The sequence below is a fragment of the Gadus macrocephalus genome, chromosome 16, assembly GCF_031168955.1.
Source record: "Gadus macrocephalus chromosome 16, ASM3116895v1".
NCBI lineage: Eukaryota > Metazoa > Chordata > Actinopteri > Gadiformes > Gadidae > Gadus > Gadus macrocephalus.
The window spans coordinates 22,950,793-22,970,469 of record NC_082397.1 but is presented as its reverse complement, the minus strand read 5'-3'; the positions used below and the strand labels follow the sequence as shown (position 1 = coordinate 22,970,469).

The following is a 19,677-nucleotide window of genomic DNA, read 5'->3' as shown; positions in this document are numbered from 1 at the left end:
AGACACACCTTTCGACACACACACACACACACACACACACACACACACACACACACACACACACACACACACACACACACACACACACAAACACAAACACACACAGACGGGAAGGCACACACACCCTAATTCAAAGTAATGCACAATTAATCGAGAGAAAGAGAGAGATAGATTAATGCCGACAGGGATGGATAAAGAGAACAGCCCTCAACAAATAAACAATATCCACTTTCACAAGCTTCATAATGAGTTTTTGAGTTAGGAGTTCTTTGTTGGGCTCTTTGGGTCCTTGTGTACGACCTGTTGGTTGGAGAGAGCTGTTTGCTTTGTAAACACTTTCAAATGTGCCCTTAAGCAATGCACACACTGTCTCCAGTGAGGCTGCAGAAGTGCACCTGCTCTCCTGTGTGTGTGTGTGTATGTGTGTGTGTGTGTGTGTGTGTGTGTGTGTGTGTGTGTGTGTGTGTGTGTGTGTGTGTGTGTGTTGTGTGTGTGTGTGTGTGTGTGTGTGTGTGTGTGTGTGTGTGTGTGTGTGTGTGTGTGTGTGTGTGTGTGTCTGTGCGTGTGTGTGCGTGTGTGTGTGTGTGTGTGTGTGTGTGTTTGTGTGTGTGTATCTTACAGCAATATCTCGAGGACACTTTTATTGAAGCTTTTAAGCTGACACTCGTCTTGAGTGACTGGCAAGTAAACCTTACCACTTAAGTAATTGGATATAAAGTGCTGACTTTACTTTTCAAGACCAAAAGTTTATTAATCATATTGAATAGACTAGATTATTATATTAGTCGGCTTAGTTTTTACTTTAGTGTAGTTTGAATCCCATGCTAAGTGAATGCGTGAAAAGAGGATATTTAGTTTGTATTTAATTATTAAATGATTGGTTACACACCTTATACGTCCTTATAAATACTTAATGTAGTTCAACTAAATAAAACCAAACCTATGTATCATCTCTCTATGAGACTCTGTGGATGTGGTTGATGAGTGTCCTCCTATGGCCCACTGATGGAACTGCAACGTTACATCAGCTTTGGACCTCAGGTGAATTATTAAATAAATAAATACAATTATTTATAATGGTAATTCAAGGAAGCTCTGTGACTTCCGAACAATATTCCCTCGTGGGGAAAATTCCTTGAATTATCATTAGAAATAATTATTATAATTGGGGTTAGTTAACTGTTTGAAGTCTTTTTCTTTTCAGGACCAACAAAAACACCAGAGTTCCAGCAGCAAAGCAACACACAATTGTATTCAATACCCAACATATATTCATGTTACTACAACGTGAAACATTACTATTTATTTAATATTCTTACAGAATGTCCAGCATTACTTTATTATGGAATCTAAAACTTTAAACCTGGCAGGATAAATATGTTGGTGTGCATACAGTGAAAAGGTATATCTTGGCATTCAAGAAATATTGGCTCACAGATTGTAGAATGACAACCGACTTGCAAGCAGTAAAATGAATGTGCAAACAAAACAAAACAAACAATGCTTCATATGCAGAGCTGAATGCCCAATATCACAAATATAACCCATAAAAATACAGGCCAATACAAGCTACCTGGTATTTTAAAACAAAGTTAGAAGTAAACACCTTCTGGTATTTTACTTCCCTTTTGTTTTCATCTGTTCCCTCCTGCATGCGTGAGGACTATTTTTGAGAAATATACATACTTCTTTTTAAATGGTGAAATTGTGGTGAGAATAAAAGAAAATACATTCATCAAGTTTGGCACTAGCGGTGAAATAAATTGTGTTGAGGTGTTGGATGTTGAAGTCTTGTCTACATTCATTCATACTTTTGCTACGTGTGAAAGTGTTAGATCCTACAGTGGTCTTCTTACTTCACAGTATCAGAGTACGCTCTTCAATGGAAGTACCTCAGACCTGCTGTTTGACGCTTTTATCGGGTAATTGTCAATGAAGTGTCCAATCTTCTCTTCTCCTTCATCTTCCCGTCTCCCCCCATCCCCCTCACTCCTCCCCCGTGTCATACCCGCAAACCACCCCCACGTCCTCCTGATGGGAGCAGTTGTGCTTCCCGACCTTCGACCTCTTGCATTCCAGCAGGGACCCCTCGTCTCCGCGGCACTCCACGTCGTCCAGCAGGATCCGCACGGCGTCCCCCGCGCCCCCCAGCGCCGCCCTCTTCTTCACGGCCAGCGCCGCGCTGAAGCCCATCTGCCGGCACACCACGGCCGCCGCCTTGCTGTTGAACAGGTCGTCGCACACCGAGCCCCACTCGCCGCGGATGAACACCTCCACGCGGCCACGGTCCATCAGCCCGTCCGCGCTCACCAGCCGCACCGAGCCCGCCCGCAGCCTTCTTCCTCCGGTGCCCCGGTTATAGGTCCTGGCTCTCCCCCCAGCGCCTGTGTCCCCGGTTGGGGTCTTGTCGACCTGGTTCCCCCCCCCGGCAGTCACCTGCTTCTCTGCCAGCAGCAGCTTCTCTAGCTGGGCTCTGGACAGGGCGGTGTCGGCCGTGGGTCGCCGGGGCCTGGAGGTGGTGGGGGTCGGCCTGACAGGGCGGGAGGGCGAAGGAGGTGGAGACGCCAGGGGGTGACGGGAGCGGGTGTAGTGAACGATGGTGGAGCTGGGTGAGGAGGTGGGGGTCAGGGTGGTTGAGCGATAACCTGAAGGAAACACAGAATCACCCTCTTTATTGTAAATGGACGATCACATCCCAGTGGGGCTGGCGGATCCAAAGAGGTGCAATGGTTAAACGACGTGAAACTCGTGACCCCAGTGTGAATGTGTTGAATGTGTTTGATTTGAATTGAAAATGATGCTTTTTCATTCAAGCATTGAGTAAGTTTCACAGCCTAGTGGCCCATGAAACCTATTCAATATACAAGCTAGTGATGTTAGGGCATGCAATGAAAGGACAATGACCCACAAACAAGACACATAAAGATGAAGGGTGCTTCTTGAGATGCAAATACATTTATTTAAAATAAATAATGCTCTAGGTATGCAATAGTTTAAATGGTTGACATTTTGACGCACAGAAAGCACCTTTTGCATTCGACACAAATGTCAGAATGACCCTTATTACCTGAGGTCAGAGAAAACAAGTGCAACAAAAGACATCTAACTATGGCTTTCATTGAGACAACAGCCATACCCCGACTCTGTGGGCCCCTTGGTACCAGCCAACGGTCTAACCTCTACAAGCCGAAGCTTTCAGCATGAAATGATTCCATCTTCATTAAAGTGCCACCTCTAACAGCTCAGTGGAAGTGCAGAAAAGAGCTCGTCAGTCCCTCCAGGTTATTCCATTTTTTTTAGCTGCAATGAACTGTTTTATTGCAATATTTAAATTCTACTACTGAATCGAAGTTTAATTATATTATATGTAGCAAGCTATTGTCGACTTTCTCATATCAAGAAAAAACATATTTTTCCCTCTTTTTTTTGGCAATTAAGCATTCGATCGATCACAATTAATGAACCATTGATAAAAAAAAACGTGTCTAAAATCAAGGATGTTCTCAAGAGGTCCCTGGAGGGTCTGAAGGGTTACATGGGAGCTTACGGTCCCTGGAGGGTCTGAAGGGTTGCATGGGATGTTACGGAGCAAAAGCAGAGAGGGAGAAGGGAGCACAGAGGAGGAAGATGAGGAGACCTGGTCTGTGGCTGCTGGCCACTCCCAGGGACGTGGTCGGGGCCTTTCTCCCGTTGGCTTTAACCGAAGGCCTAGTGGTCGGCCTGTCGCTCGGTCTGATGGCCGCCACGGTCGGCCTGCGGCCGGTTGTTGTTGCCATAGTGATCTGCGCAATGGGGGTTGCTCTTGTAGTGGTTGTTTTTCTTGCCGCCGTTGCTGTTTTGCGAGTCATTGTTCTCTGGGCCATTGTCGGCGTCGCTGCCGTTGTTGTCGCTTTTCTCGTGGTTGTCGTCGCTTTCCTTGTTGTGGTCGTTGTTTTTCTTGTGGTTGTTGTTGTTTTTCTTGTGGTTGTCGTCGGTGCAGCTGTTGTCGTTGGCTTCTTGTTAATGACAAACTCTGCAGGGTTGGAGAGAGGAGCAGAATCACAATTCACACCAAGACTATTCCGTATGCTATATATTTGTTGCCATACGCAACAAAAATGAGGTTGTATTGCAAATTGCGGGTGTGAACATGTCCTTGATTTACAACAGGCTAAAGACAATTAAAAATGTGGAGAGGAAAAGAAGCGTCCTGGGAAGCCCTACCTTCCTTAGGGTGGAAGTGAACAAGCTTTCCCTTGACCTTGACCGGGGACGGCTTGATGCTACACTTCCCAGGGGGCGCCCTCCTGTGGATGAGGCATCAGGAGTATTGTATTCGATAAACACAGTGTGTCAGCCAGGAGGCATCAGATGGATAGAGCATAGCATCCAGCATTGATAAAGCACAACCACTATTTAACACAACAGCTAAACGTCTGCGCTATCAGCTGCACATACCAGGTGTTCCTCTCAAGGCCCTTCCCCTGGCCTCCCCGCTCCCCCCCTCTCTAGGCTTTGGGTACACTATACCATGCCCTAACGGCCCAGCGTTTAAGATCCCATTCAGACCCTCTCACGCCGGCCTGTGAGCCTATAGAGTACGCAGGTGGAGCCCTGGTGTGAAAGTGCTGGCCTGTGTGAGGGGGTCCCATGAAACGAGCCCTGCGGGGTTCCAAGGACCAAGGACAACCTTCTACTGCTTTTCATGTTGAATCCGTCTTATGGACAGAGACAATATTGTCATGGTTGCCAAGCCACTATGCAACCGGTTCTCTGACAGAGATAATTAGAATAAAATATAAACCCACAGAGATCCTTTTAATTATCTGTGTATGCCATGCGAAGAAGAGAAATAGAAAGCGAGTGACAGCTGTGATGGACGGTACATCTGTCAGGATGGTCGGTACCTAATAAGCCACACTGGTGCATTCCACGTCCTGTCCTGGGTGAAAATGGGTCCGCTGCCTCACACAACATCCCTGACAGCATGGCCCGGGGATTGCTTTTGCTGGGAGGCGTATGAGTGACTTACTTGGACGGGTCCGTAATCTTGTAGATGACTCCCGCTCTCGCTGAGGCACTGGGAGTGCCCGTTGCTAGGAAGTACAGCTCGCCTGGAGAGACGACCACGGACACAGAGGAGTGGGTTACAGAGGAGATGGAGAGAAATAGGTAGAGATAAGGGTTGAAGGAGATGGAGAGATAAGGGTCCAGGGAGATGGGGTCACAGAGGAGATAGAGAGAAATAGGTAGAGATAAGGGTTGAGGGAGATGGAGTATACACTGTAACACTTTCTACAAATTCTAACAGTAATCTACTGCATTTATATGATACAGTATTACTACTGCAAATAAACAGTATCTTACTGGAAGAACTGCTGCCAGTACTTTTACAGTGTAGTGAAATTAGTGCAGAAAAACAATGTGAAAAAGGGGTGTCAACACTGTGAACCACTGTGAACATTTTTTAAATCAGACACCCTAAGGCAGTACCTGCTTCGTCTTCAGCAAAGGAGATGATGTATTTGTAGTAGCTGTTGATCAGCTTGGGGAATCGGCAGGTCTGGTCTTTGCCCATACAGATCTCGTTGTAGTGCCATTCACCGGTCGTGGTGTTCTCCTTTAGAGACATCAGACGGCTGAACAGACACACACACACACACACAAACACACACACGCATGCACGCACGCACACACACAAACACACATATTATTCCCAATTTGTTCCCAATGTTTTTAAACCTGAAATAATGATTACAGTTTTTATTCATTATTATTATTATTATTATTATTATTATTATTATTATTATTATTATTATTATTATTATATTATTATTATTATTATTATTATTATTCAATGATATTAAATCAACTTCAACTTTAACATTTGCACACATGAAAAAATTACTTTGAACTGGATTTGTCATTGTTTTAAGCAGTTATTGTTCGCCTAAAGGTAGACTACTGCAGACATTGGGGTTCGCCCCAGAACTTCTAAGCTTCAAACTGCCCTGACCAATACCAGACTATCCTGTTCCTAATAGCCACTATATGCTAACACACGTCCTCCATACATCTATAGTATACCCATGTTACCCGACACACACCCGCTCATGAAGTCCCCGAAGATGTAGAGGCCATTGAGGTTGGGCATCTGGCAGCCTCTGTAGATGTAGCCTCCAGTCACCGACTTGCCCAGCTTGTGGGGGTAGGCGAAAATCGGGAGGATGTCATCTGGAGAGCAAGCCACATTCATGTTAAGTAAGGCTGGATCCAGGTCGTACAGAATAATCGTGATGTCGTCCTCGGTGGTGGTCCAAAGGCCTGTGTTTGAACAGAAAGACGTACCCAGCGTGGAGTTTTTACAGAGTTTTCGGTCATAGCAACTGAAGCCTTCTTTGGCTCTCCATCCATAGTTTCCACCTTTAAAGTTTGAAAGGAAATGTATTTTGAATTAAAGTTTAGCTCCCTTTTCTGGACGATGCCTTGGTTAATGGAATGATGCAAATGTATGTATGTAAATTAATGTAGGCCTACTTATACATCTCTAGACGACATGGTAATTTCATACATTTCGTTGCCTTCTTTGAAACAGGCAAATCACCAAGCAGAGTGTAATACTCAAAGTACTGGTGAGTTTTAAAACAAACTCACAATCGTACCATTAGGTATGATTGCAGCACGTTGTAAAAAGAGATTGACTTTGACCACGTGATTATATTGTCTGAGTGGACCGAGTCCCAGGGGCTGTGGGCTCAGCGGGCTCTAGTGTGGTCAGTGCTCTGTGATGTCACCTTTGACCACAAGGTCCACCTCCTCGTATTTATTCTGTCCTACGTCGCCGCAGAACAAGCGGCCACGCCCACTGCCCGTAGCCGTGTCGCCACGGTCCACGGAGCAACGCCACATGTTGCGCACACCGTATGCATAGATCTCTGAGAGAGAGAGTGAGAGAGGTGAGAGAGATTAGACATCTTCATTGTACAAGTAGAATAACATTGGCCAGCCATTCATCAAAATCAACAACATACAACCAGTTACCAATGCAGCATGGGGCAACAAGACAAAAACAAAGAAAATATTTCTGAATTAAACAAAGAGAGAAATAAATAAAGGAAGAAAGAGAGAAAATAAATGTGAAATGGAAGAACGATTTTTTATACTGTGTCCAATTTACATTTTATTTTACCCTGATCAATATCTAGGAAGTCACACGCATTCAATCAGATAAAAAGCAATCCAGGACCTTTCAATATGAACTCAATAGATAAACCAGAGCGGTACCAGGCATGGCGTTGGGCTCTGCCAGGAAGGGGTTGTCTGGAGGAATGCTGTAAGGGGCCCCATCGTCGTTGTCGTTGACGTTGATGCGAAGGGCCTTGCCCAGATGAGTAGACCTGAGTAGGCATGAGTCCACACACACACACACACACACACACACACACACACACACACACACACACACACACACACACACACACACACACACACACACGCACACAGTAAAAGAGTTGTGCATGTCACTGCTATCTAAAGATGATCCTATCCCATTGATGAACGGTAGGCTATTTGTACTGTCATTCATTTTTTACTGTGTTTGTATTAATCTGCTTTGACCGCCCATACAGAAAGGGACACGAAAATAAAGAAACTGCTTTACTCTTACCTTCTTTCCACCCCTGCTTTCTTGAAATGTGTGTGTTTGTGTGTATGTGCATGTGTGTGTGTGTGTGTGTGTGTGTGTGTGTGTGTGTGTGTGTGTGTGTGTGTGTGTGTGTGTGTGTGTGTGTGTGTGTGTGTGTGTGTAAATATTATTCTTGGCATTGTCTACCTTTACCAGCACTGTTAATGCAGCATGTCAAAATAGCCACTCATCTCTCTGCTCATAAACTGCAAACTAACTGCAGCCACAGTTTTTACACACATTATGTTAGTGAAGGCATTCTTGGTTCTTGGTGGTAAGATAAAGGCTTGGAGGTTGTATTTCAATATGTTAAACCATCAGTCATAATAGCCTAAAAATGCATAATAGTAAATAAACAATAGTAAATGGGTCTTAACCAAAAGTAGTTTCATTCAAATTCTTCCGTATCTGAGTTCCAGACTAAAACATAATTTCACATGACCCAGTGCAAATCCCTGAGTTCAATGGAAATTAGCTATTTTATTAAGTGACATCATAATGTTTTTAACGGGTCATGTCTTGCTTGCCCTGCCTGCTTCTCAAGCCAAGTCTGAACAACACAAAGACCTTTTGATGCCACATAGGCCCATCTAAACTGTAGCTCCTGCGCTTCTATACTAGGCTATGCTGCATGGCACCTTTGAGCCAGGCCAGGCTAATCAAATAGCAGAATACCAGTTGAATCATTCAGAGCAGAACGGCTCATAACAGGAATTTCTTGAACATTTACTGTACAACTCAAAGACGTCCTAGACGTTCTAAAATTACAAAAGTTTGTTGGCATTATTTTATTTTTCTGTTATTTAAACAGCTCATGTGCCAATGGGAAAAGTATTTCCCAGGCTGTGTCCAATGCTAACACCTAGCTGTACAGAAGAGGCTTCATAGATTAATTAAATGGACATTTCTTAGTTCGTGGAGGAGCAGCACAGTCAACCACAGCCTTGGGCTCAACTCAGTGGATTCTACTTTAACGTCGATCTATTGACTATTGATTCCCAAATCCACTCACTTATTCTGAGAATTGCCAAACTTTCCGAAGGGGTCCCCCGCACGGCCGCCATCTCCGATAAAGATGTACAGGAAGCCGTCCTCCCCAAAGAGGAGTTGTCCTCCGTTGTGGTTGGACGCCGGCTCCGCTACCTCGAGGATGGTTCTTTACAAAGACAGAGCCCGGCCTTTGAGACCCCTTCACTTACACACGTGTGCAAATACACACATGTAATCATCAACTGCACATTCAATGAAATGGTAAATGGAATGCATTTATGTGGCGCATTTCTAACCAGTAGCCACTCAAAGCGCTTTACAATATTGCCTCACATTCACCCATTCATCAGGGTAAGGTGTCTGGCTCAGGGACACCTCGACACTCAGCTAGGAGGGGCCGCGGATCGAACTAGCAACTTTCCGGTTACCAGCCAACCCGCTCTACCTCCTGAGCCACTTCCGCCCATGAGACAGCGGTGGTGGGGAGGCCGGTTACCCACATGGAATGGCTTTGTGGTTTGTCCATGTTTCTATTCAAACATGCGTTGTACATGCATTACCCCTTATCCCTGCTGCCAGGATCCTGGCGGTGTGCTTAGTATCTGCTCATGTCCATGTGGAGATGCCAAAAGACTGTGCTGATACAATGGGTACGATGCTCTGTCTCTTCCCTCACCTCTCTGATGCGTGGTCCAGTTGGTTTACATCGTGGGTGGACAGTGTGAACTCACTGACGCGTATCTTCTCCTGTTTCTTCACCGATACAGAGTAGTAGACGTAGGCCTTGCGGACTGTGGTGAAGCTAGAAGTTTGGATACAGCACATATATTTACTACTGGTCATATTTTGATGATGGTAAGCAGAGTGCACAATCAAAATCAATACCAATGTTTTGTAATTATTTCTCTTGATTGTGTTAAAACCATTATTTACTGGTCTAATTTGCTTATCATCTGACATAGCTTTGCAACATAAAATATAAAATTGGAAATACATTTCTATTAGATTTCTTTATCAGACTATAAGAGTTTGACCATAAATCCTAGCTGTCACTTGCTTGGACAATCTAACCGTAACATGTTTGTGTCACACTGTACGTGGGTCCTTCCCCCCACATGTACAGAAGTCAATCCAGACACCAATAGATAACACATCTCTGCTCAGGGAGGCACCTGGGGTGGAGGGCGATGCAGAGGAACCCCCGCTCGTCTCCGGCCCAGGGGGAGGTGAGCACGGCCTGGGTGAGGTTGAGGAAGGGCCGGTCCACCCGGGAGCCGTTGGCCAGGTACACCCACACGTAGCCCAGCTGCTCGGCCACGAAGAAGCGGTGGCTGCCGTCGTTGGCGTGGATCATGGCCACGGGGTTGCGGAGCCCGTTTGCCACTTCCTGCAGGCACAGCTCCAGGCAGCCCTCGGAGTCCTCGCGCACCGAACCCAAGTTAGCGTTGAGCTCTAGCGGGGAATACAGAAGGGGACAGAGGTGAACCAACAGAGAAGGTTGATCTGTGTTCTGACAGATTCTAATCACACAAGGTGTGTGTACGCATAAATGGATATAGGTGTGTGCTAGAGGTGTGTGCGTGTGTGTGTGTGTGTGCGTGTGTGTGTGTGTGTGTGTGTGTGTGTGTGTGTGTGTGTGTGTGTGTGTGTGTGTGTGTGTGTGTGTGTGTGTGTGTGTGTGTGTGTGTGTGTGTGTGTGTGTGTGTGTGTGTGTGCGTATGCATCAATGTATGTGTGTGTGCCATGTGCACCAGAATGCAGAGTGTGTGTGTGGGTATGTTTTTGTATTTTGTTATTTTATATTAAGCAGCTAAGAATATATTCAGACACAGTACATAAAAGAGCAGGATGAGAGGTCAATGCAAGGCCTGCATTAACCTCCCATGGGGCCTAGGGCTGAGAGGTTTCGTAGGCCCCCTTACAATGAAGGTGTGTCAATTATTTTCCGACATTTTGCCGTTGTCGACGGGGGGACGATGACTGTGGCTGTGGTGTCAAGTGGCCAATGGGCCCAGCTACCACTAGGGGGTGCCCGCAGTACCCCCCTAGTGGCCCCCTTTTTTCTTGGCCCATGATAGGCCTCTGATCTTTGTAAGCCCAAAACCAAAAATCGAATCGTCTTGGGCCTCCGCCGATCGGGGGGCCTATCATGAGCCAGTATGAAAAAAAATAAACATTTACTGCAGCTCATGATAGGCCCCCTGGTTGTCGTAGGCCCTCGGGCTTCAGCCCAGGAAAGCCTGTGCATTAAGGCAGCCTTGGTTACTGCATCCCCCTTTGCTGGGGGATGCTACGAATTAGGCTGCAGGCAGTGGCCTTTGAACCCAGAACCTTCCACCTGTAAGTCGAATTATTTTACAACCTGCCCTTCCTGCTCCAACACATCGTTAGCCTCATATCATGAATGCCATAGGTCATATGTTGAGGTTTATGGGCTGTCCAACCTAACGCTACTCTCCTGACGCTGCTGATTTTACTGTGCCTCCTTGGCTATATCCTAAACCAATTCGATTTTTTTTTACATTTCATAACCACTATCTGCCAGAAAATTGTTGACGGTAAATACAAGATAGATTTACTTACTTCTAATGACTTACTTTTAAAACAAGACTGAAGACTTTTAAGTTTACTTTAGCTTTCTGCTAAATCTTACAGACATTGCACTTTTAACTTTTGCACTTTTTCTACAATGCAATTTTTCACTTGGCCTTTTTTGTATTTTATTTGTATTTATTATTTAATTTTATTGCATGACAATGTTTTTATGTGCGACATTATGAGTCTGCCTCGGGTATGAAAAGGGCTCTATAAATAAAGTTGCCTTGCCTTGCCTTATGCAATTATGCTATTACGCTGATGACATGTGTGCGTGTGTTGCGCCGTGCCCTCACCCGCGTTGCTCAGCACGTTGGGGTAGCAGTACTGCTTGTCCTTCAGCTCCAGGAAGTCACAGAAGGCTCCGCGGTCCTCCTCCAGGCCCAGCGTGAGGTTGGTGATCTGGGCCGGGGAGCCCACCAGCCCCTGGGCCCGGGCGGTGCCCCCCAGGACCTCCAGGGCCAGGCTGAGGGTGTAGCGGCACTGGTGCCAGTAGTCGGAGCAGTAGTCCCTGCACAGGCCAGGCAGCACCCGCATGGGCGTGTTGGCGTCCTCTGCGTCAAACAGGTGGGCGGCGTACGGGGAACACTCCTGGAAACAGGGGGAGGCTGGGTTCATGGATTCAAACTCACAGCTTTATTCACAAAATAGGCAAACGTTGTGCAGAACATAGGGGTTGATGCTGTCAACATGAATAAGTTTAAATACGACGTTAGCTCAATTCAATGCATGGTTAATTAAAAAGTATGCCCTTGTATTGTTTGAACGTCAATGCACCCTTTCGATCTCTAGAAGAAAAATGCTTGGTTCAAGATTCCATATTTGAGCTTCTTGTGCTCCTCGCTGCGGCCCTTCTCTTGGTGGAGTTTGCCATGACGGTGTTTGTGTCACATGGCTCGGTAATGTTCGATAGGAAAGCCCCCCCCCCCCCCGCCTCATCATCATCATGGTTGGGCAGGACCCGGCTATATAAAGCTTATTTGTTTAAATGCAACCGTTTAAAATTGGCTCTGTGAACGGTGGAGTCCGTTATTAAGTCGCAGCCACACGGCCCACGCCCAGCAGGATGAGCCATGAGCTGGGAGCACGCTGACTGAGCCGCTGATGCACTGCTATTTGGTTTTTGATATAGAGACGACATCTACCAACTGAAATTAAGAAGTGTGGGCATGCGCATGTGTGTGGCACGTGTGTGTGTGTGTGTGTGTGTGTGTGTGTGTGTGTGTGTGTGTGTGTGTGTGTGTGTGTGTGTGTGTGTGTGTGTGTGTGTGTGTGTGTGTGTGCGCACAGAACATCCGAGTCAACTTAAAAGCTGGCCAGAAAGACTTTCATCTTCAAAGTGGCTTTTTCCAAATTCATGACACAAAGAAAATATGTACTTCCTGTTTGAAAAAAAATGTACGATGCAAGCATCAGACTGTTCCAGGGGCGACATTTATTACCCTCTGGTATAATGCTCATTTGTGTGGTAGTCATGTTATAATCACAGGTGTTTAGACCTTGGACTAAATCAGCACATCCTTTCTATGGTAAAGGTCGGCTAGAATTCTAACCCATTTCGAAAATTTATTTCTGAAGGAAATCATCAGATAGGGAATGAATGTGGTCTTCTAAAGGCCTACAATATGACCGCTGCAGGATCCAGTAACTTATAGTCCTATTTGTCCTTTCCTTGCTGGCAATTATCAATAATCAGACCGAATCCAAGCAAATAGTTGAGGCTGATCAACTGAAAAACCTACAATTCATCTCTGTGTTTTTTTTTACACCATTCAGAATGAACTCCTCAAGGATTAGCTCATATGATGACAGCATTTGGATCAGGTCCATTTTTTTTTTTTTTTTTTTTTGTGTATTTTTCTATGAAAAATAGCCTTAACTCAATCCAAATCCCCATTCCGTTGAATCATGATGTTGTACTTCAATAAGGGGATAGAATGTTTGGGTCCTGATCCAGTTGGACCAACATTTGGTCATGAGCGGGAGACTTTGATTTCCGTCTAACAACCAGCTCCAGGCCGTCAGGTGGTCTTCAGCTGGAGTTGATTTGAATAGAGCTTTGAAGTTACATTTAACACGGCAGAGTCTTATCCAAACTGATTAGTGGCATATTCAGGGCCTTTGTTAAAGTGATGGGTAGTGATGAAACACATAGAAAGAAATGAGGGAAACAGAGAGAAACAAGGAGAATGTATGAGCTCATCAAGGGAGTCCATTAGTGATACTGTATAAAGGAAGCTGTTTTAGATGTTCAATCAATGAAAGGTCATAAAAAAACTAATCTTGAAGGATGGCGAATCACAAGCGACTGACGAGTAGGAGCAACTAAACGAGAGCTAGAGACAGAGTAAATAATACACAATTGAGAAGCAGGTTAAACAGGACATAATGCAACAATATCGCATGACTTGGGAGTTGGGCAGCACATGTGGCAAATGTTTACTGTTCAGGTCAGAAGGTGGTGGACAGAAGCACATACCAAGAAAGACAAAGAGAGGCCAGCTTTCCATCTGATTTCTGCTGTCACTGCTGCAGGTTATTAAATGTACAGCCTACAAGCGCTCATAGCGTACAACGGCTAGGATGGACTCCATAGGAACTCATGATCATGAATGCATATTCATAATTTAGTCGTCCCTTACCTTTGGACTTTGAATTGATTTTTAGGGGTCAGAGCAGCGAATCTGCTTGGTCCCCTATTGTTTCTGTAACGTTTTTATTTTTTCTCAAATTCTGTAAAAGTCACACTGCAGCCCCTACCGTAAGTCGAAAACTCTTGAAATGTTCAAGTATTGTTACCGAAAACCCCCACTACCTATGAACCCAAATTTGGGTTACTTCACCCAAAGGTTGTGCTATTGTAGAAAATCATGAATTAGGCTTATTTCTCTGTACCAGATTGACCTGGGCTCAAAATTCTTTAGATGCATCTATAAAACCCTAGGTCTTATGCCCTAATTTTTTTTTACTTTTCCCACAATTTCATCAGCCAAACATGATAAAAAGATTCACAGGCTACAAAAATGATTAAAAATTTACCAGATTCAAATATGATCATGTCTGGCACTGTTGCAATCGCCTCGAAACGTAGATGTCAAAGGACACCTTGTTTGCCCCGTTCCGCCACCGGGAAGATATTTTCATGCTTCTAATGGATTGATTCATATTTTAAGGTTCTCGGAGTGAGACTTTAAGCGGCTGCAGCAGAAGTGTTGAGACGAAAGATGATATCAAGACATTTATAGAATATTCCCATTCACATTATGATTCTTCGTCATAACTATCCGACCAAACATCCTTCACATTCACCGAGCGAAGATTATGAAAGTCCAAGCCCTCGGGGTCCGACCGGGCCATGTTTCGGTGCGGGGGTCCCAGTTAGGCCCTAGAATAAGGTATTCAAATTTCAGGGCGGTAGGACCTTTCTATCTCAAAAACTGTTTTTCCACCACATTCTGAACCATTAGGTCTTGCAGGCAACACTTCTGAGGGGCTTTGTCCAAATGACAGTCCATTTGGGAAAACTTTTTTTCTCTAAGGGCTAGAACTCCAAATCTCGGATATGTCGTTCTCGGGGCCCCGGGAAATGTGTGTAAACATTTTAGTATCCCTAGCTATCTCGAAAAGGCCGGAAAGGGGCGTGACCTCCAACAGTACAGTAAATGTACATAAGACAGAGGTTAGTTTCTAGTCCCCATTTTTTGTGGGATGGATGTGTACATTTGTGGCTTAAGGTGTGTAGACACAGCAGGCCTGTGGCCACGTTCTTGAAGTCTGGGGTCAAAAGGAGCCGGCACCACGCCGCTTATGAGATAACAAAAAGTTAATGTGTATTTCTCTCATAACTTTTTGTCACTATTAAAGAGAGGCCTGATTCTAAGATATGCATGTTGGATGGCTAGGGTGTAGGTCTGGGAAGAACTTCAGGCCAAAATCGTGCAAGCGAGCCGCTGGGTGCAGGTGCAACGAGATGGAGCACTTGCTGAGTCATTTCCTGTAGGGCTGGAGCCACAGGTTGAAGCGTATGCGTCCTTTGAGACCCCCTTTGATAATTATATTTTTGTGCTTATTTCGAACTTGAACCCATATTTTCAAGGCCGTGCTGGCACCACATCTATGGGGGTAAAATGCAGGATGATAGACCGGCGAATTTGAACCCCGGTCGCTGGCGTTCGGGTCTTATACTAATCCACTACGCTACAGCCGCTACCTCTCAGCGGTCGAAAACATGCGATACATTTCTTAAATAGGGTGTATTTAAAGTGAATTCCCTAAATGATAGAATAAGGCAGGATGGACGTTGCTTATGCATTTTTATGCATCATTCTATTTGGATTAATGGCGAACAATTCTGCATTTGGCATAGTTATTTTACAGACAATATGCAGAATCTTTTCACTTATACTCATATAGACTGCTTGATCTATCGTAAAGGTGAGAAAAATGACGCAAAAAACGCCCTTTTCACGTGAACGCGCACTGAACCTAAAGCGGAAAACCAGGTTCTACTAATTGAATCTAAAGTGAGCTTCGTGGTACCATTTAACTCTGATTGCGAGTTGCGGCTCTGTCGAGCCAGGTTTTCCCAAGAAAGCCTGGGTATGTTCAGCGAGCTTCGTGGTATAGGGCACTGGTCTCCTGCTCTAAAAGTGTTTACTTTTCCCACAATTTCATAGAAAAGCCAAACGTCCACAGTCTCAACCCATTTTGCGTATATGACCATTTTGTTATTGTAACTACCATACGGCTATCATTAGGTAGATACCATTAACAGTGCACATTTTCAGATCAGTACTACTTTAAGAAAGCCCTTAATTATCTTGTGAAATGTGTGCTTGGAGTTTTCTTGATGTTGTGTGCTTATCAATCGACATTTTCACTGTGTATGAGGCTTATTGCAGTTCAGGAACGTCAGTGGCTCAACGGGATACTGCTGTGTACTGGTGATCCTTAGGTGGTGTGTTCGAATCCTGATTAGAGCATTATGAACATGCTGAACATGGTATTCTGTCATTGCATTAAGAAACACAACATTGAATAGCGCCTGAAATTCATCAGGCAATCAACATTCCAGCTCATTAGTTTCCAAGAATCGGACTGCCAAGACACAGTATGGCATTAAGGGGAAGTCCTTCGTTAACCATTTTTCGGATGTGGTCTTGGATGTGGTCTTGCTCTCTGTTGAAATTCTTTTTAAACCGTTTTGAAACTCTTTTGTGTCTCTGTGTTGAGTCGCAGCATGATCCGCGTCCTGCGTCCACAGGACCAGAGGATGAGGATGTTTGTTTGGTCAGTTGGGCTCCAGGATGTTGAGAAGCCCGCTCCTTTCTCCTATCTGCACACACACACACACACAAGCACACACACGCACATGCTCTCTCTCACACACACACACACACACACACACACACACACACACACACACACACACACACACACACACACACACACACACACACACACACATATACACATATATGCATGGAAAGGTGCAAACACGCATGCAAACTTATATATGCACAAGTGAAAGCCTCTGCATGAACACATACGCAAACAAACACACATACACATGCACACACAGAAACACAAACACACACACACACACACACTCTCTCCCCTATATCGCCCCCTGATGATATATCAGTGCCAGTGAGCCTCCAGAGAGAGGCCTCAACAAAGCCCTCAGTGTGGTGGTTTTCTGCAGGATAAGTAGTCTGGCAGGCCTCCTGATCCTCAAAGCACTGACTCTGAGTTTGCCAACCGCACCCGCTTCTCAGCTCTCCAAAACACACACAGATCTCACGGTGGGGAAGATGTACATGTAAATGATATGCTCAGCAGAAATTATCACTGCCTGATGACGAGCACCTTTTTGGAAGATGTGCAAAAATTGATGGAGGGTAAAATTATCAGAATTTCTTTCTATGGTGGTTGGCATCTGCGGCTCAATTTTATTTTAGGGTCAACCCTATGTCTGATGCCATTTGCTAAATGGACAATGATTTCTAGTTGGCTGGAGTCGACATGCTATATCTATTGGTGAGAAACACACAGTGAGAGACACAAAACTATAGTACGTTTGGAATACCTCCAGTGAAGTAGAGATGCCACTGCTTTGAGTCCTCTATCCCACATAGTTCCCAGTAAATTACTGGGTTTACCTTGCATGCACCACAAGTGATTTCCACTCGTTCCATTATGCAGCTACGTTCTGGAACATTTCCTTCCTGCACCCTTTCACACAAAGCCAGGCCAGACCCTTAACCCCTTAACCCATCTATTCCGCTATTGCTATAGCATATGTGATTGGGAGCAAGACTGAAATGTTTCAGAACGTGTGAATAATGAAAAATACCAGTGGTGCCTGGAAGGTTATTACAGTAATTTACCGGGAACTATGTGTGAAACAGAATTGTGAATGGTTTGTTCCGTTTATTATATCAACCTTTTGGATAGTAGGAAGGATAGTATGAAGCTTAGTAGGTAGGTATGGTATAGAGGTGTAACGGTGCACTGAAGTCACGGTTCGGTTCATAACTCGGTTCAGACATCACGGTTCGGTACGAGTTCGGTACAATGAAGGGAAAAGAAAAGAATTGCTGAAAGCAATTCTTTTTTATTGTGCATGTCTCCGGTTGTACCACCTAGTGTCATACAGTTTCTCCCCTGACCTAGCTGCAAAAGCCTGAACTGTGTAATCTAAGATGTAAACAGTAAACAATAAGTACCCCACATCATCTCCAGACTCAATCATTAACTTGCAAACAAAATAAGACAATCAGTTATAAAACTGAAAATGTCTCATTTATGAAAGTGCAAAGTAGGCCTACACAGAATTTTGGGAAATTGCCACCGGATGGTGCGGGTCGGTTTCGGTGCAGCTTGGTCGAGTAGTGAAGGTGCGGCTCGGCACAGCTCAGTTACGGCTCGCGTTTCCACCGCCGACAGTACCCTTATGGTAGGGGGGGTGGGGTTTAAACCTTATGGCGATACCCGCGGCAGCTACGTTAGCATTGTGACCTCATAGCAGCCCGACACAGTGAAGCCTGCTAATAAATCCAAGGAAAAATAAGAATGTGCACAATGAACAAAGATCAACAATGTAGGACGTCCAAGAAGGACCCAAACTATTGTGCAACATTATCTTCAAAAAACGATGCTTTCGCCGTTGTCCAGAAATACCTCGCGGATAATGTGTTGGTTTGTTATTATCCCCCTGTCTCACGGAAGTGCGAATCTGTCGACCAATCAACGGACGGCGTGTGTAGCTCGAACTTGCCGGCACACTTTCAGGCGTCTCAGTACCCCAACGGAGGAGTACAGTGAGACGAGTACGGCTTAATACGGCTCACTCAGGGTCACGCACAGTTTTGGCGGTGGAAACGCCATCCGTGCCGCACCTTAGCGAACTGAACCATCCCGCACCCTCCAATTGAAACGCGCCATGAGTTGTCCCTGAAGAACTCGCGTATCTAACATTAATTCTGCATTACATTGATTAATTCCCACGCCAGTTTTATACAATTTTATACTGTGTATTCTCCGTGTAAATCCATGCACTGAACCACGACGTCCATAACGATTCGGTTCGATATGAATACATGTATCGTTAAACCCCTAGTATGGTAGTCAGGTAGGGTAGGTAGGTAGGTATGTACACTACCGTACAAAAGCTTGGGTTCACTTACAAATGCCCCATTTTTTTAAAGAAAAGCACTCTTCTTTTGTGGTCTAATGGTCCATTGGTTAGCTAATCGTGTTCAGAGGCTAATTGATGATGAGAAAACCCTGAAAACTGTTGAATAAAAGTGTGAGTTTTCATGGAAAACATGAAATTTACTGGGTAACCCCGAACTTTTGAACGGTAGTGTATGTACATAGGTAGTTAGGATGGCAGGTTGGATAGAAGGTAGGTAGGTAGGTAGGTAGGTAGGTAGGTAGGTAGGTAGGTAGGTAGGTAGGTAGGTAGGTAGGTAGGTAGGTAGGTAGGTAGGTAGGTAGGTAGGTAAGTATGGCAGCTAGGTAGGTATGGTAGGTATGGTAGGTGGGTAGGATTAGATAGGTAGGATGGTGGGTAGGAGTAGAGAGGTAGGATGGTGGGTAGGAGTAGAGAGGTAGGATGGTGGGTAGGAGTAGAGAGGTAGAATGGTGGGTAGGATGGTGGGTAGGAGTAGAGAGGTAGGATGGTGGGTAGGTTGGTGGGTAGGAGTAGAGAGGTAGGATGGTGGGTAGGAGTAGAGAGGTAGGTTGGTGGGTAGGAGTAGAGAGGTAGGATGGTGGGTAGGATGGTGGGTAGGAGTAGAGAGGTAGGATGGTGGGTAGGATGGTGGGTAGGAGTAGAGAGGTAGAATGGTGGGTAGGATGGTGGGTAGGAGTAGAGAGGTAGGATGGTGGGTAGGATGGTGGGTAGGAGTAGAGAGGTAGGATGG

At 45.1% G+C, this 19,677-nt stretch overlaps 1 protein-coding gene and 1 long non-coding RNA gene across 2 annotated transcripts in view; one reads left to right on the top strand and one right to left on the bottom strand.

The window, feature by feature from the left end:
* The window catches only part of LOC132473984 (uncharacterized), a 397,093-nt gene that overhangs the window by 366,787 nt on the left and 10,629 nt on the right, over positions 1-19,677 (top strand). The window lies entirely within an intron of this gene.
* The window catches only part of si:ch211-136a13.1 (HHIP-like protein 1), a 21,633-nt gene continuing 3,180 nt past the window's right edge, over positions 1,225-19,677 (bottom strand). Inside the window, exons 2-14 of the mRNA XM_060075044.1 lie at positions 11,545-11,839; positions 9,826-10,105; positions 9,330-9,455; positions 8,676-8,819; positions 7,264-7,376; positions 6,774-6,914; positions 6,328-6,402; positions 6,087-6,213; positions 5,473-5,618; positions 5,012-5,093; positions 4,204-4,286; positions 3,638-4,012; positions 1,225-2,645 (exon numbers count right to left, since the gene is read on the bottom strand). Coding sequence (XP_059931027.1) covers positions 1,987-2,645; positions 3,638-4,012; positions 4,204-4,286; positions 5,012-5,093; positions 5,473-5,618; positions 6,087-6,213; positions 6,328-6,402; positions 6,774-6,914; positions 7,264-7,376; positions 8,676-8,819; positions 9,330-9,455; positions 9,826-10,105; positions 11,545-11,839 — 2,646 coding nt within the window. The 3' untranslated portion in view covers positions 1,225-1,986. The remainder of the gene's footprint in view (positions 2,646-3,637; positions 4,013-4,203; positions 4,287-5,011; positions 5,094-5,472; positions 5,619-6,086; positions 6,214-6,327; positions 6,403-6,773; positions 6,915-7,263; positions 7,377-8,675; positions 8,820-9,329; positions 9,456-9,825; positions 10,106-11,544; positions 11,840-19,677) is intronic.